The sequence below is a fragment of the Equus asinus genome, chromosome 2, assembly GCF_041296235.1.
Source record: "Equus asinus isolate D_3611 breed Donkey chromosome 2, EquAss-T2T_v2, whole genome shotgun sequence".
In the NCBI taxonomy this organism is placed as follows: domain Eukaryota; kingdom Metazoa; phylum Chordata; class Mammalia; order Perissodactyla; family Equidae; genus Equus; species Equus asinus.
The window spans coordinates 7,463,401-7,478,017 of record NC_091791.1 but is presented as its reverse complement, the minus strand read 5'-3'; the positions used below and the strand labels follow the sequence as shown (position 1 = coordinate 7,478,017).

General features: G+C 47.1%; 2 protein-coding genes and 1 long non-coding RNA gene across 5 annotated transcripts in view; 2 read left to right on the top strand and 1 right to left on the bottom strand.

Moving 5' to 3' along the window:
* The window catches only part of EDRF1 (erythroid differentiation regulatory factor 1), a 48,980-nt gene extending 44,657 nt beyond the window's left edge, over positions 1 to 4,323 (top strand). For 2 of the 3 annotated variants that reach the window (XM_014832086.3, XM_070481077.1), the window contains one exon: positions 3,484 to 4,323. In XM_014832086.3, coding sequence (XP_014687572.1) covers positions 3,484 to 3,646 — 163 coding nt within the window. In that variant the 3' untranslated portion in view covers positions 3,647 to 4,323. The remainder of the gene's footprint in view (positions 1 to 3,483) is intronic. The other variant, XM_014832088.3, reaches the window with a different exon arrangement.
* A 515-nt stretch (positions 4,324 to 4,838) lies between these two features.
* Positions 4,839 to 6,905, top strand: LOC139039893 (uncharacterized). The gene is made up of 3 exons (XR_011493185.1): positions 4,839 to 5,106; positions 6,335 to 6,496; positions 6,771 to 6,905. It is a non-coding gene; the product is annotated as an uncharacterized lncRNA (long non-coding RNA).
* MMP21 (matrix metallopeptidase 21) lies at positions 6,612 to 13,980 on the bottom strand. Its single transcript, XM_044748930.2, has 7 exons — positions 13,741 to 13,980; positions 12,942 to 13,461; positions 11,759 to 11,898; positions 11,391 to 11,532; positions 9,869 to 10,126; positions 7,322 to 7,494; positions 6,612 to 7,058 (listed from the first exon to the last, which is right to left on the bottom strand). Exons 1-7 carry the CDS (start codon positions 13,900 to 13,902, stop codon positions 6,759 to 6,761), a joined length of 1,695 nt encoding a protein of 564 aa, XP_044604865.1. The 5' UTR covers positions 13,903 to 13,980; the 3' UTR covers positions 6,612 to 6,758.
* Positions 13,981 to 14,617: the final 637 nt, after the last annotated feature.

The following is a 14,617-nucleotide window of genomic DNA, read 5'->3' as shown; positions in this document are numbered from 1 at the left end:
CATGTTGGTTAGTCTCCACATATTTGTCACTTTCCCAGATTTTTTTCCTGTAGTTGATTTCTAGTTTCATAGCATTATGCTTGGAAAAGATACTTGATATGATTTCAATCTTCTGAAATTTATTGAGGCTTGTCTTGTTTTCCAGCATATGGTCTACTTTGAGAATGTTCCATGTGCACTTGAGAAGAATGTGTATTCTTCTGTTTTTGGATGGAGTGTTCTATGTATGTCTATTAAGTCCATGTGGTCTAGTTTTCCATTTAATTCCACTATTTCCTTGTTGACTTTCTGTCTGGATGATCTATCCATTGATATAAGTGGGGTGTTGAAGTCCCCTACTATTATTGGGTTGCTGTTAATATCTCCTTTTAGGTTTTTTAATAGTTGTTTTATGTATTTTGGTGCTCCTGTGTTGGTGCATATATATTTATAAGCGTTATGTCCTCTTGGAGGAAGTGTCCCTTTTATCCTTATATACTGCCTCCCTTTTCTCTCATTGACTTTTTTATCTTGAAGTCTACGTTGATATAACTATGGCAACACCTGTTTTCTTTTGTTTGGCCTTTAGCTTGGACTGTTGTCTTCCATCCCTTCACTCTGAGCCTGTGTTTGTCATTGGAGCTGAGATGTGTTTCCTGGATGCAGCATATTGTTGGGTCCTGTTCATTAATCCATCTTACCACTCTGTGTCTTTTTACTGGAAAATTCAATCTATTTACATTTAGAGTGATTTTTTTTTAAAGATTTTATTTTTCCTTTTTCTCCCTAAACCCCCCAGTACATAGTTGCGTATTTTTAGTTGTGGGTCCTTCTAGTTGTGGCATGTGGGATGCCGCCTCAGCATGGCTTGATGAGCAGTGCCATGTCTGCACCCAGGATTCGAACTGGCGAAACCCTAGGTCACCGAAGCAGAGTGTGCAAACTTAACCACTTGGCCACAGGGCCAGCCCCTAGAGTGATTACTGAGATATATATATAGAGAGAGAGAGACATATGTATATATATGTGTGTATATATATATATATATATATATGCTGCCATTTTATCGTTAGTTTTCTGGTTGTTCTGTATTTCCCTTGTTTCTTGTCGTGTGTATTTTGGACTGCCATTTCAGTTTGGCAGTTCTCTATGTTGGTCTTCTCAGTTTTCTCCTTATTTATCATTTGTGTCTGTTCTGATGATTTGTTTAGTGGTTACCATGAGGTTTGTATGAAAAATCTCTTAGATGAGATAGTCCATTTTCTGATAGCCTCTTCCTTAGTCTAAGCAGTTTCTATCCCTTTCTTCTTCACCTTCTTATCGTTGTCACAGCTTATTCTGTTTTGTGTTGTGACTTTGAGGTTAAAATGATAAGATTATAGTTATTTTTGATATTTTCTTTCCCTTTAGCTTAATGTTATAATTGTTTGCTAATCTGTTCTGATAGAGAGTTGCAATTTTCTGATTTTGTCTGCCTATTTATCTCCTTGCTCAAGGCTTTGTAAACCCTTTCTGGTTTTTTTTTCCAGGTATGAGGGCTTCTTGATCATTTCTTGTAAGGGACTCTTGTGGCAATGAACTCCCTTAGCTTTTGTTTATCTGGGAAAGTTTTTATTTCTCTGTCATATCTGAAGGATATTTTCACTGGATACAGTATTCTTGATTGAAAGTTCTTGTCTTTCAGTATTTTGAATATGTCATTCCACTCTCTCCTAACCTGTAAGGTTTCTGTTGAGAAATCCACTGATAGCCTGATAGGGGTTCCTTTGTAACTTATTTTCTTCTGCCTTGCTGCCCTTAGTACTTTTTCTTGGTCATTGACTTTGGCCAGTTTTACTACTATATGCCATAGAGAAGATATTTTTCCATGTAATTAGCAGTTCTGTTAACTTCTTTTACTTGTAATTCCAGCTCCTTCCCCAGGTTTGGGAAGTTCTCAGCTACTATTCCTTTGAGCAAGCTTTCTGCTCCTTTCTCCCACTCTTCTCCCTCTGGAATACCTATAATCTTATGTTGCATTTCCTAATTGAGTAGGCTATTTCTCGGAGAATTTCTTCATGTCTTTTTAGTCTTAGTTCTCTCTCCTCCTCCACCTGAAGCATTTCTATATTTCTGTCCTCCAGACTGCTAATTCTGTCCTCCCCGAAATCAGCCCTGTTATTCAGGGACTCCAGAGTTTTCTGTCTCATTCATTGTGTTTTTCATCTCCCACATTTCTGATCAGTTTTTCTTTATAATTTCCGTCTCTTTTATGAAGAATTCCCTGTGTTCATTAGTTTTATTCCTGATTTCATTGAACTTTTAGAATTTTCTTGTAACTCATTGAGTTTTTTTTATGATAGCTATTTTGAATTCTCTGTCATTTAGATTGTAAATTTCTGTGGTTTCAGGATTGATTTCTTGGTGCTCGTCATTTTCCTTCCAGTCTGGAGTATTAATATATTTCTTCATTCTATTTGATGGGGTCGATTTGTGCTTCACATAGTGATAGTGTCTGGTGTCAGATTCCACCTGCCGCCACTGGGGGCCGGGGGTCAGGAGCCATACTCTGAGCCTGCTGTGATCCCTGGTGTCTGTGCCTGTCCTTTGGAATCTATGCTGACAGAGCCTGTCTGCAATTGACTACTTGCCACTCCTGCTTTACAAGCACATGTACATGCGCTCTGGCGGGGTCCTTTGCTCTGGCCCACTGGCTGAGCTGAGCACTGGGCGGGAGGAGGGGCGCTTTCTTTTACGTGCATGATCCTGGGGGTGTTCTTGCTCTGCCCTCACTGTCTGCCCTCCTGGGGTGCTGGCTTGAAGAAGACACCCCTGCAATAGCCAAGCCTCCTTTGTGTGGTGCTTTCCCATGGCTGGTAGGCCACTTGGAGAGTAAAGGCATTCCACAGAGTTCAGAGCTGTGCGTGGTCCTGCGCCCTTGGTCACTGCTGGGGAGGGAGAGGAGATCCCCTTACCTCCTTCTACTTCCTCCCAGGGATCCAGCACCTCCACCTTCAGATGTATGGTTGTGTGGGTCTCTCAGATGTCTGTTGTGTGAATGTGCTCTGTTGGTTTGTGAATGTCCTTTTTGTTATGTCTTAGTGGGGAGAGACTAAGGGAAGAGCTCACTCCACCATGATACTGATGTCACCTCTCTGTTTTCTTCTTGTTTAATGCATGTCTTCCGCCAGCTCCTACCTCAATAGAATGCAGATTCCATGAAGGCAGAGACTTCCGGTCTGTTTTGCTCACTGCCAGGAGTAGTTCCTGGTACATAGTAGGCACTCAGATATTTGTAAAAAGAATGAACATTGGTTTTAATTGATGTATTAAATAAATGTCTAAAAACAGGCTTACAAGTAATAGATGCCAGAAGGTCGGTATGGAATAGGCATTAATGGAACACCTGCTTCCCTGTGGAAAGTGACAGCTGGGCCTTCGCTGTTGTTTTGGATCTTTTCTTGAACTGTTGGTGGGCATCACTGTTCACTTTACCTCTCCTTTGTTTTGTTTTTTTTAACCCAGCAGTAACATTGAAGAAGATGTAGTCCTCAAAACCAACAAGCAAATTTACTCCCAGCTTTTGAGAGCTACTGCTAACAAAAACGCAACTCTTTTGGAAAGAATCGACCTTCTCATCCATTTGCTGGATCAGCTTGCTCGTGGCAGTGGTGGTGCCGTTCAGTGACTCACACCCAGGGCTGCAGCCACGGAGATGCTGTCAGTGCCTTCTGCACTTGGGGGCTAGGTTATCCATTTGGTGCTTCGTTTCATTAAATATGAGGGAAATATCCACTTAAAACAGGCACAGCAGTGGAAACAGAGTTCTCATTTCCCATGACAGACACATCATGGCTGAGTTCTTTGTCTTCTCATCTGAAGTGCTAAAACAGAATCAGACTTAAGGCTCCCAGCGTTTCTTTCTTTCAGAAGTATGTGGTACCTCAATATTAATACACTTGCTGTGATGCAATTACACTTTTAAATATTTTTCAAGTATGTTAAGCTACATGGGTTTAAGATATAATTATTTTGGGTAAATGTTACTTTAGCCAAGGGAACTTTTATCCAAATGATTTTAGTGGTTCAAGTGGATTAAAGAAACTTCCTGTACATCCATTCCCTTCTAAATTGCACAGAAAGAAGGCTGCCCTTTTTAAGCTTCAGTACAGGATTTTTCGAAGACTAGCCATTGTCCAATTCTTGGTATGTAGTGCATGTTCTGAAGGGTCTGCTCTTCTGTGACTTTGTATGACAGTTGATCAAGAATAGGTACTACTACTTTTTTTTTTTCATTTTAAACTTGAAACTGTGAATAAGGTAAGAAAACTATTTTGAATAAATAAATTATTTATTTAAAATGTCTTTGTATTTTTCCATTTTACATTCTTTTCGAGTTTTGATTTGAACTGGTTGAATTAATAAATTTTACAAAGTAAAGATTAAAACATTAAAAATAAAATCCTGCCATCCACTAAATTCTCACTAGCATATTACCCCTATTACTTGCTGCTTTGTGGCTTTTGTCCAGTTGCATACAAACATACTTTGTTTTCTCCAGTGCCCACAGTGTACAATGCTGTATTTGTCCTGTCATAGTTAATAATCTCAGTTTCAAGAAAGGTAACATAGGGGCCAGCCCTGTGGCCGAGTGGTTAAGTTCGCACACTCTGCTTCAGCGGCCCAGGTTTTGTGGGTTCAGATCCTGGGCGTGGACCTAGCAGCGCTCATCAAGCCATGCTGAGGCAGCATCCCACATAGCAGAAGCAGAAGGACCTACAGCTAGAATATACAACTATGTTCTGGGGGACTTTGGAGAGAAGAAGAAAAAAAAAAAAGGAAAAGGTAAGACATAAATGAAGCATGCTCTTTCCTGTCAGGTGGACGGTCTGGATTTATATGCATGACCCTCTGTAGACAAGAGCTGGCCTGCCTCCAAGTCTGCTGGCCTGGTCCTGAGTGCAGGAGGAAGTGCTGCCAATGACCTCCTTGACTGTGTCGGCAGGTCATTTTCACTGTGCAGATCCTGCAGGTTGACTGACAGCCACACCTCTGCAGGAATCTGAACTGTACTAGAAAATTGTCTGGAATACATCTGTTTTAAGCTGAACTTTCACAAACTGCTTTCTCGGACACCGAGACCGTCAGGTATTTTCCTTGACAGTGAGTTGACATCTGTCATAGCTTGGCAGAACTCTCTCTTGCCATTTGTCCACTTCCTTGCTATTTAGTTTGCATTGTCCTTAGGACAGATTTGCATCAATTTTCAAAAATTAATCATCTAAGCATTTAAAGTTTTGACTAAATTGTAAAGCAGTTGTACAAAATCAGCAATGTCTCATTCTGTTCCCCCCTGCAGCAAGCACACACAGAATAACACTGTCTTCACTCTGCCTGTTACACCCAGACACTTCCATTGATTATATCTAATTTTGGATTAATGAATTCAAAAACGATTTTCTACTTACGCAGAAGTAAGCTGGGGTTAGATACTAGAGTTCCCTGCCTTCTAGCCTCTGTCTTTGACTGAACAGCTTTCAGTCAAGAGGAGAATTTGTTTTTAAGCAAGAAGATATAAATTATAGCCATCTTCACTTGTCAAAACAATAATACGAAAGTTTGTCCTACAAGGGGGAAAAAAGTCCTTTTAAAAAGTTTTTGTAACATGCTGATTTTAAATGAAAGCTGCTTAAAGCGCTTCTGTTTTAGCTGTCCCTCCAGAAGAACTCTGGTGCTTGTAGCCTCATCATTGAGACCACTGAGTCTTCCTCAGTTTCAGGCCCAAATTTTGTCCCCATCGTTATGTAGCCCTTGGGGTTTGTGTTAAGAAAGGCAATAGCTCCTTTATGTGAAAGTTAAAGGGCTGCAGTGCCTATCGGAGAGAGAACTGACATAGGGGAAATAAAGTTAGCCAGTTCGCTCAAGAGTCTTATTTTAGTTGTTAGCCCTCAGATCATAAATAAGCTGCCATATAAAGTGTTTCCTGCTTTGAAGGGGGAGGAGCCCATGATAGGAATTCTAGCAAGCCAGAGAGCTGTTCTGTTCAGGACCGTTTGGGAGGCAGGCCTGTACTCAGACAAGAGAGCGTTGCAGGAATGGAGAGAGTGCCAGGGCCGCGGGCTGGAGGGAGGGGAGTACGACCAAGAGCGGCCACTGCGTTTGACTTTGGGCAGGACACAGCTAGTGAACTTGAGTTTCTTCAACTAGAAATGTGCACACTAGTATCTGGCCTGCCACTGACAGGGTTAGGAAGATCAAGAGAGAAATACATGAAAAAACCTTTTGTACACTGTCAAGTACTAGAAAAATAGAAATTATGACAGGGATTTTGGAGTGGTTAATTTGAATTCTGTGGCCTTTTCCCTTGAATCTCCAGGTTTTCATGCAGGAACATTTCCATGCCCATAGCAGGTGGCATCTCCTATGAGTGGACCCCATGGCTATGGTGCCTTCCCACCTATCCATGAAATTGGTGGGCAGAGGGACAGTTTCAGGAACATGGCTACAGGACCCTGGAGAGAAGAGAAAGCAAAGACAGGTATTCCTCAGGATTCCTTTTCTTTTTAACCTTTCCTAAAAAATTTGTAAAAATTATTTAGTGAATTATTTTTTTGACTGAGCAATTGACTGTTAAATCAGTATTTTAAAAGTTCAAGTATTGTTTTTTCCATGGGGTTTTAAGTTAGGGAGCCCTCTTCGCTTTGGTTACTAAAAATCTGGTTTGTTTTCTTTGTAAAAGAAATCAGACTTTGTCTTAGAAGAGAAATCCTTTGAGTCTCTCCATTTGCCTGTTTTCCTCATTACATGTTCAGGGTGGAGGCATGGACGTCACAAACGTCAAACCACTTCTCTGAGATGGACTGCTTTGGAAATAGGCCATTTGAAGGAAGCCAGGGGTGCTGCTGTCTGTCCTTGTCATTAACGACTTTCCAATATGCTTTGCCTTTGAAAAAGAAAACGGAGTTGTGCGTGTAGGAGAAGTAAGCTGAATCTATATTTCTGAAAGGATGGTTTTGTGGCTCTATTCCTGGAAAAACTTGCATAATCTTCCTTGGATAAGAATCAAGTACTTGATTTCTATTGACATCAAATGCAAACACCTGCAAAGCAAATAAAGTAAGACTGGCTTTTTTGAAAATCATTGATTTTGAGGTTAATTTATAGCAATGAGGTAAGTAAATCTGTGGCTCTGCACCACATTCTTTGGGCTTGAAGTCCCTAATAATTTTCCAAATGATGGGAGGAGCCGCGTTGCAGTGTAGGGCTGCGGCAATGAGAACAGCTTTCAGCTGAGAACTGGCCGTCCGAGCAGTTTCAATTAGGGGTGACAGAAGCAGCCCCAGCAGGCAGGCCGTCTACTTACAAAGGACTCTTGGAAGAAGTAAATGAACTGCTTTCTTCGGTCGTAAAAGGCAGTGTCCAGGGGACTTGGGACGCCAGGAAATCCTTCTGAAATCAATTTGGGGTAGCTTTTTCCTTGTTCATCTTCCGTGTGGGCCTGATCGTTGTCACTGTCATATCTCCAGTATTGATTTCCTGAGAGCCAAGCAACAAATTTTAATGTGGTTTATTACTGTTAAATCACAGGACACGACAAACAGGACAGCTTTCAGTACGATCCCAGCCAGCCGTGACGTTCCACTGTGAGTCCAGGAAAAAGCAGGACTCGCGGCATCTGACTGACACCTCCGCTCAAATCACTGATTCCCCAGATCTTGAATTACTTCTAGATTTGACCCCAGGAATCCATTTTTCTTACACATCATTGCTGCAGTTAGAATGCAGGTTGCCTTTCACAGCTCACCCCAGGCCATTGGCACTCATGGAAATCAAAAAACACCAAAAACCACGTGATCTTTTTCACATAAGCATCGTATTTTCCTTCTCTTCCTTTGTAGTTTAACGATCATCCTTCTGCATGTTAGGGTCCATGGGCTGTCCTGAATCATTTCCCAGCCTCATTGATATAAGCCCGCTTTTTGCAGAAAAAAATTATGATACTTATTATTAAATTCTGCCTTTTTCCAGGGTTTTAGAATCATCTAGTTCCACCACCAGCCCTATTTTACAAATGCGGAAACGGGAGTGAAGAGAGTTGAAGCAACTCACCCAAATTCAGCCAGCTTAGGTGGGCCCAGGGATACAGCCAGGGACTCCCCAGTGCCACCCAGTGACTTAGCCCCGCCCTGTGAAATAACATCTTGGAATTTTGCTCTGTTTCACTTCAAGGTCCAAATGCTAATTTCATGCTCTGAAACAGCACAGCATTATTCTAAGCTTTCCTTATTAGTTCCTAATGCTGAATATCTGGCATATTGTCAGCATACAGTAGAATAAATCCACTGAGTTAGATCCTTTTGTGTTCACAACTCACAGAACATCACAAGTGGCCACATTCCTTAGCAAGCGAGTATTCAGTATATTTGGGAAGGTTTGCTATTGAGAACAGCGTGACGGATGTCCCACCAGAGGTGCAATTCACGCTAGCTGGAATGTGTTTTGAATTGAAAGTATTCACAGCAAGTTAAATTTTAAGATGTTTGTTATGCTCCAAGAATAAAATACAGCTGTGTTACAGCAGTCCCGCATGATGACCTAGTTCTGTAACTAAGATTCTTTGAGTGTTGCCAATACTAATTCTAGTTCGGGACTTCTTAAACGCCTGAAAGATGCGCTTCCAACTCGGAAAGCTCCTCGCTATAACAGTCCACCCGAGGCGATTTCTTCCTGGAACTGAACTAAAATAGTCTTTTGTGTGATGAGCAGAGACACTGAGACCAGATTTATACACAGGTTTCTTATGGCAAAATTTGCATGCACCATTCTTTCACTTTGGCTCCTGCCTTGTTCACTCTTTCTGAGCAATTTAAAGCAATATGGCTATATGGCTGGGACTGAGGCAGAGCCAGTGCACCCCACTCCTCTCTGGGAACAAGCTCCGGGAAGGGGAAGAAAAGCAGTCCCGCAAAACCACAGTTGTGATTAGGCTCCACGCGTTTGGTTTGCAAAGGCAGCCTGCCTCCGGGACACGGGCCTGAGCCTGGGCACAGCGGCCTGTGAGCGAGGGGCAGCAGCAGCAAGAACACGCCAGGCCTGCATTCTCTGCGTGGTCCCAAGACCACCAGGCCCCCCTCAGCTGAGCTCCACCTCCCCACGCAACCCTGATCTTCCCTGCTCAGGAAGTGCTGTTCCCGCTGCCTGCGGGAGGATGCGCCACCCCTGTCCCCGGCCTTCCCGGCTCTCCGGGGCTTGGGCTGGCCCTGTCTTCCCAAGCTCCTCTTGCCCCGTGCGGGCGCCCTGCCACACCGCCCTGGGCTCGGCTCTCCTGCAGATCCGTCTTTTTCACGCCCAGCTCTGAGGCTTTGCTTCCGCTTCTGAGTGTGACCACCCGCACTCACCGCAGCACCGCCTCCCCCATCACACACATCACCCCCGTGTCCTTTCCTGGGCAGTCCACGTCCTGCCTTCCTTCAAGTCTGAGTCAAGCCCGGACTCCTAGGTGGCGCCCCCATCTGACTCCAGGTGGCAGCGATCACCTGGTCTGCTCATTCTGCTTCAAAACATACTTCTCCTGTTGTGAGGCTTCTAAGGTTTTGCTCTTCAGAATCAGACTAAAATTTCTGAAGGGAGGGCTCTTGCTTATAGGTCTTTAGCAACCACCCAGTGCCTAGCGCCATTCATTCACTCACTCATTCATTCGTTCACTTGATGCATTCAGTGCATTCTTAAAAAGATGCAGCGATCACACGACCCCCATGCTCACAGAGCCTATGGTCTGATGGAGCAGAGAGGAGTTCAGTAGGTGACTGCAAGAGCATTACAACAGATTCCCTGTGGGGGCTCAAAATTCTGAATGTTCTGAATGCATTTGGATACTAAAAGAAATACAGCCATCCATAAGCACCTCTACCTTTAAAAAAATAACGTTCATCTCTTCTCCACGTCCAGATGTGGACAAAAGCATCTATGTTTTGTGTTGGGATTCCATGCCAGCCAACGAGAATTTGGATAGGGTCCCCATAGCGAGTCCGGTTGTTTCGATTTTCATAAAGCCAGTACCAGCTGTTGCGGAAAAAATACGTGCTGAATCTCACCATCACTTCTCCGTATTGGTTTCTCTCTTTGCGAATCCAATCAAACACAGTATCAAATGATCCTTCACATGAACCTTAAAAAAAAGAAAAAGGGTTAACTGTGCACGTTCTGCTTTGGCAGCCCGCGGTTCGCTGGCTCGGATCCTGGGTGCGGACATGGCACTGCTTGGCAAGCCATGCTGTGGTAGGCCTCCCACATATAAAGTAGAGGAAGGTGGGCATGGATGTTAGCTCAGGGCCAGTCTTCCTCAGCAAAAAGAGGAGCATTGGCAGCAGATGTTAGCTCAGGGCTAATCTTCCTCAAAAATAAATAAATAAATAAAAAGAAAAGTCTAGCCACTTGTCACCTGGTGCAAAAACCAACTGTTCCTTCTTTCATGTGTGACTTGCATAGAGACAACTGCAAAGCTGGAGTTTTCCATTAAAACGTCTTAAAGCAAGATACCACATGAGATTGGCCTTCCCTGGCTGAGTAGCGGCAGTTGGAGGGACCCCATGGCCTGTGACAGCCCTGGCTCACGTGAGTTTTCTGGCTTCACTATTAATTGCACTCCCACCAAGTGTCTCAATTTGGATGCTAGTTATATGATCCCCCTAAATAGAGCTAATGCCTCTTTTAATGGCTGATCTGACTCTATTAGAGCAAAGAAGTTTGGTTCTGGGGACACACAACAGTAAGATTTCCACCAAGGGAAATAAATGTGTCGGCATCTGTTATTCTCCAAAGATGCTGAGTGCCGACCACAAGACAGTTGAGTAGAACAGAAATGGGGATGGTCCCTGTTTTAAATGGAATAGTGGAGGGGGAGCTTCCGTTCCCCTCGGCCTCTGTGCTAAATCATTAATCACTTCAGTTAACTAAGTAGCCACTAGCACGCTGGCCTGAACCATTAAACAGAAGTTAAAGCTTATCCTGGCAAGACTACGTTCTTCTTTGCCTGGGGATTACAGTAAGCTTCCTCAGTGGCTTCCAGTTCCTGTAGCTCTCATGGGATGCCACGGCCTGGATGGCCCACTTGTGTTGAGAAAGCCACGGTGTTCTCCTCCTTCCTCCCAGGAATATAATGTAGCGTGAGAAAGAGAGGACGCAGGAGGGAATCTCCACGGGAGTGGGCGCTCTCTCCACCCATGGCTACAGTCCGGGCATGGCCACCTTTCACTAAGAGAACAAGCATCACGGAGCTGGAAGGCAGATATTCTGGGCTGCAGTGCATTTGTATTATTTTGTGCTCCCGGAGGGCCAGCCTCCCAGTGAGGAGTGAGTGGGTCCAGTGAGGCTTTGGAATCCTGGGTGCCCCCTGTGAGCTCTGAGGATGCTCTCTCCCAGAACAGTCTTACCATACAGTTTCTGAATTGCTTTTCTGTCTGACCAGTCCAACTCAAACACAGGCTCCTGGGGGGTGTAATTTGGCTGCATTATGGATCCTGTCCTGTAGGTGTGAGGCAAGCCAAGTACATGGCCAATTTCATGGACGGCCACCTGGAAGCGAACACAAACCATGGGTGCAGTGGCAGCCCTGGGTGTCTGAGCACCAGGAGGTCCCATCCCATCACAGAGGGTGGGACTGTGCCTCCAGAGCAGGGGTGCTCATTCAGGAGAAGGGTGAGAATGGGGGAACCTTCTCAGCGGGGTGGACACTTCCCTGGAGAAGCTCACGCTGCTCTGCCCTCGGCCACGTCACTCTGAGCAGCAGGAGACCACTTACTTTGAGAAGGCTGAGGCCCGAGTCACTGGTGGGAGGTGTGAAGTGCTCGTCATCATCAAAGTGAATGTCGCCCAGGCGCCAGGCATGTGCAAACTCCTGCCCACTGCCATCGAAAACCCAAGGACAGCCCAGGTGCCGGCCTGGCGAGGGGAGAGGGAGGCAGTCCAGGTGAATCAGCGTGCCCACTGCACAGACCCCTTACCTCCCTGTCCTGGGAACACAGACACCGGTAGGGTTCTGGCCTCGAGGGCCTTGTAGTCCAGTAGCAGAAGCCACAACTCCTGGATCCACTCCTCAATGCTAGGAGCACACGAGACACAGTTTGTGTGTGAACACTGTGTCAGAAAGTCTAAAGACGGTTACAGACAGAGCTGTACCAAGTGCTGTGGGAGCCCAGAGGAGGGAGGCTCTTCCACTCTGCCAGGGAGTGGGGGAGGTTATGAGGAGACAAGATCTGAGCTGGGTCCTAACAGCTGAGCTCTCATGAAATGAAGGTGGGGCTGCCTGATGGTCACACCCCCTACGTTTGTATAGTTTTTCAACAAATTATGCCCTGTGTATTTCTCGCATTGGGAGGTTAACCCAGTGAGACCAGCACCCCTAGGCCCCAGATGGGGCTGCAGAGAAGTTACTTGGTCCAAACCCACCCAGCTAAGAGGTGGGGGGCTGGGTGAAGCCCACCCCATCCACTGGCTCAGGTCGGTAGACTACAGGCCACTATTTCTCCTCAGGAGGAGGGGGGAGGCGCCAAGTGAGGCCTGGTTTACTTGTGCTCTGATGAGCACGCTGAGCTCTCGTGAGCAAAGTTCACTGGGCTGACCTGCTCTGAGACAAGTAGAGGGACTCACATTAATGTCCCCGTGTGACCGCTCTGGGCTCTGTGCAGGTTGACACGCCTGTCCTCTTCGCAGCGAGTTGTAATAAAGCAACATCTCCAGAGGGCTTACAAGATGCCCACACCCTGACAGGTGCCATCCAAGAACACCCCAGGAGGTGGGTTGGTGCCACCACTCTGCAGGTGACAGGCCTGCAGGAGGCCAGGGTGGGGTGACCCCAGTCAGCCTGTTTGACCTGCGGCTCCCATTATGCTACCTGGGCCTGACCCCAGGCTGCGAGGGAAGGCAGGGAGGAGCAGTCTGCCAGCGGAGCCCCCAGGTGGCCTCAAAGTCTTGGCCCTTCTCACCTCGGCCAAAACCCAGCTTTATGTCAACCGTGGCTCCGGGGGCGGTGAGGTCCTCCTGGAAGTCCAGCGGCATCACCTCGCTCCACATCCTGAAGGCCAGTCTGAAGATGTACCTCTGCTCGTCCAGGGCCAGCTGGCTGCTGACGCCCTCCCCCAGCAGCCTCCAGGTCAGGGTCTTTTTGGAGAAGGCCCGGGGGCCCCCAGCAGGCGGGGGATCCTCGGGGAGCAGCGCCTGCAGGAACCGCTTGGCGCGAGCCCTCGGGCGCCGGGCCGCGGGGGTCGTGGGGGTCCCGGGCGCGGGGCCCACCGCCTGCAGCGGGGGCCGCGTGTCGGGGAGGCCGCAGCGCGGCCGGTTCATGGCCGCCAGGGTGGCCGCGTCCAGCTCCCCGCTGGTCGGCAGCGCGTTGACCTTCTGGAACCTGCGCACGGCCTCGGCCAGGGCGGCGCGCGGGGGGCCCTCGGGGCTGGGAGCCCGGGACTCGGGGGGCGCCTCGGCCCAGCCGTATTTGGACAGGAACCGCTGCGGGAAGAAATGCACGGCCTGACGGCACACTAGACAGGAGCGTTGATCTACACCATCTGTCTGTTTCAGCTAACAGGGACGCTGGACATTTGTATGCTGTGATGCATACTTGTATTCACGTTGTGTATTTACCTGTGTTGTGAAGCATTATATTCCGTGTTTACTGGTTATTTGTGCGAGCTCCCACCCCCCCCCCCCCGAGGTGTGTGTGCGTGTGTGCATGAACGTGGGCCCGTGAGCGCATGGGCGTGATGCTGTTCTCGGGGCTCCTCCTACCTGCGCCGCCGGGAGGTCGGCGATGGGCTTGGCGCGGCGCAGCTGGGACGGCTCCAGGTCTGAGCGGTCCCGGCTGTGGAAGAGCGTCTCGGGCTGGGCTGGCCGGGGGGCGGCGAGCCAGCAGAGCAGCAGGGTCGGACGGAAGATGGAGGCGGCGCGCATGGCCGGCTGCGCCCTGCCCCCCGCCTCTGCTCCGTCCCGTCTCCCTCCTGGGAGAGCAGCCTGGGATGCTTTTATGAGCAGCCCGTGGGAGACGCCAAGTGTCCAAGCCCTTCTCACCCAGGCCTGAAGTGTGCCCACCAGCACGCCTGGACCCGGTGCCCTTTGAAGACCCCAGGACCACCCCTCTTGCTGGGGTGAGAACGCCTCCCCTCGCAGCCTGCATGTTTGCTACATTCTCATTTAATTGCTTCCCCAACTTGCAGGCGCCTGCGGATTCGGTCTCTAGGGCGCTGTGCGTGGGCAGGTTTGTGCCTCCGCCTGTGGAGTGGCTGCGCGGCCCTCGCTGCCGTCGGCGGGGGCTCAGAACTGCACCTGCGGCTTAACAGGGACCGTTAGTTTGCTCATAGTTTGGGTCCATTTTTTTTTTTCTGGTGGGCTGGAGTTGGGGGATTTTTAGTTTGTTTTTCTGACCTTTTTTTTGCTTATTGTTTTTGTTTCTCTTTGTTAAAGAAATCCTTAATCGGTATAGGAAACTGTAAAATTTTAAAGTACTGAGAATAAAGGAGGAACTCCTATGATCCAGATGGTAACATTTTGGTGAACATTCTTGCACATACGTATATTGTGTACATGCTTAGAGAAATGTTTGTGTATAATTTTACATATATATCCTCTATTAAAACAGTGCACTGGCAGCGGCATCTTTCTGTGTTCA